General features: G+C 56.7%; 1 protein-coding gene across 1 annotated transcript in view; it reads left to right on the top strand.

Annotated features, from left to right (window-relative positions):
• The window catches only part of ADGRD1 (adhesion G protein-coupled receptor D1), a gene marked incomplete at its 5' end in the record, with an annotated part of 100297 nt that overhangs the window by 66707 nt on the left and 33110 nt on the right, over positions 1 to 480 (top strand). Inside the window, one exon of the mRNA XM_015567227.1 lies at positions 363 to 473. Within this exon, the coding sequence (XP_015422713.1) occupies positions 363 to 473 (111 nt within the window). The remainder of the gene's footprint in view (positions 1 to 362; positions 474 to 480) is intronic.

Here is a 480-nt window from a genome sequence, read left to right on the forward strand (position 1 = left end):
GAGGCCTCGGGCCCATGGCCTCGGTCTCTCTGTCTGTGAAATGGGTTTGCTGTGACAGTCGGGAGGAGAGAAGTCGTTGGAAACTCCTGGGGAAGCACCAGTATTGCTATATCCTGATCTTTTTTGTTTGTTTGTTTTTTGTTTTTGTTAATCCTCACCTGAGGATATTTTCCCATTGATTTTGAAAGACGGGGAGAGACAGAGAAAGAAACATCAGTGTGAGAGAGACACATCAACCGCTTGCCTCCTGCACACACCCTGCCCAGGGCCGGGGGTTGAGCCACGTGCCCTTGACCCGGGCCCTCAGTCGCTGTTGCTTGTGTCTGTGGAAGGAGGTTAAGGCCCGCCTCTGCCTTCGCCAGGGGTCACCTTTTCTTTCTTCTGGAAGACACACGGGGAGCAGTCCCGGCCCAGGCCCTCGGCCTACGCGGGGCAGGTCGTCTCCGATGGGTTCAAGGTCTGCTCCTGCCCCGGCCGGGG

The sequence above is a fragment of the Myotis davidii genome, unplaced genomic scaffold, assembly GCF_000327345.1.
Source record: "Myotis davidii unplaced genomic scaffold, ASM32734v1 scaffold43, whole genome shotgun sequence".
In the NCBI taxonomy this organism is placed as follows: Eukaryota; Metazoa; Chordata; class Mammalia; order Chiroptera; family Vespertilionidae; genus Myotis; species Myotis davidii.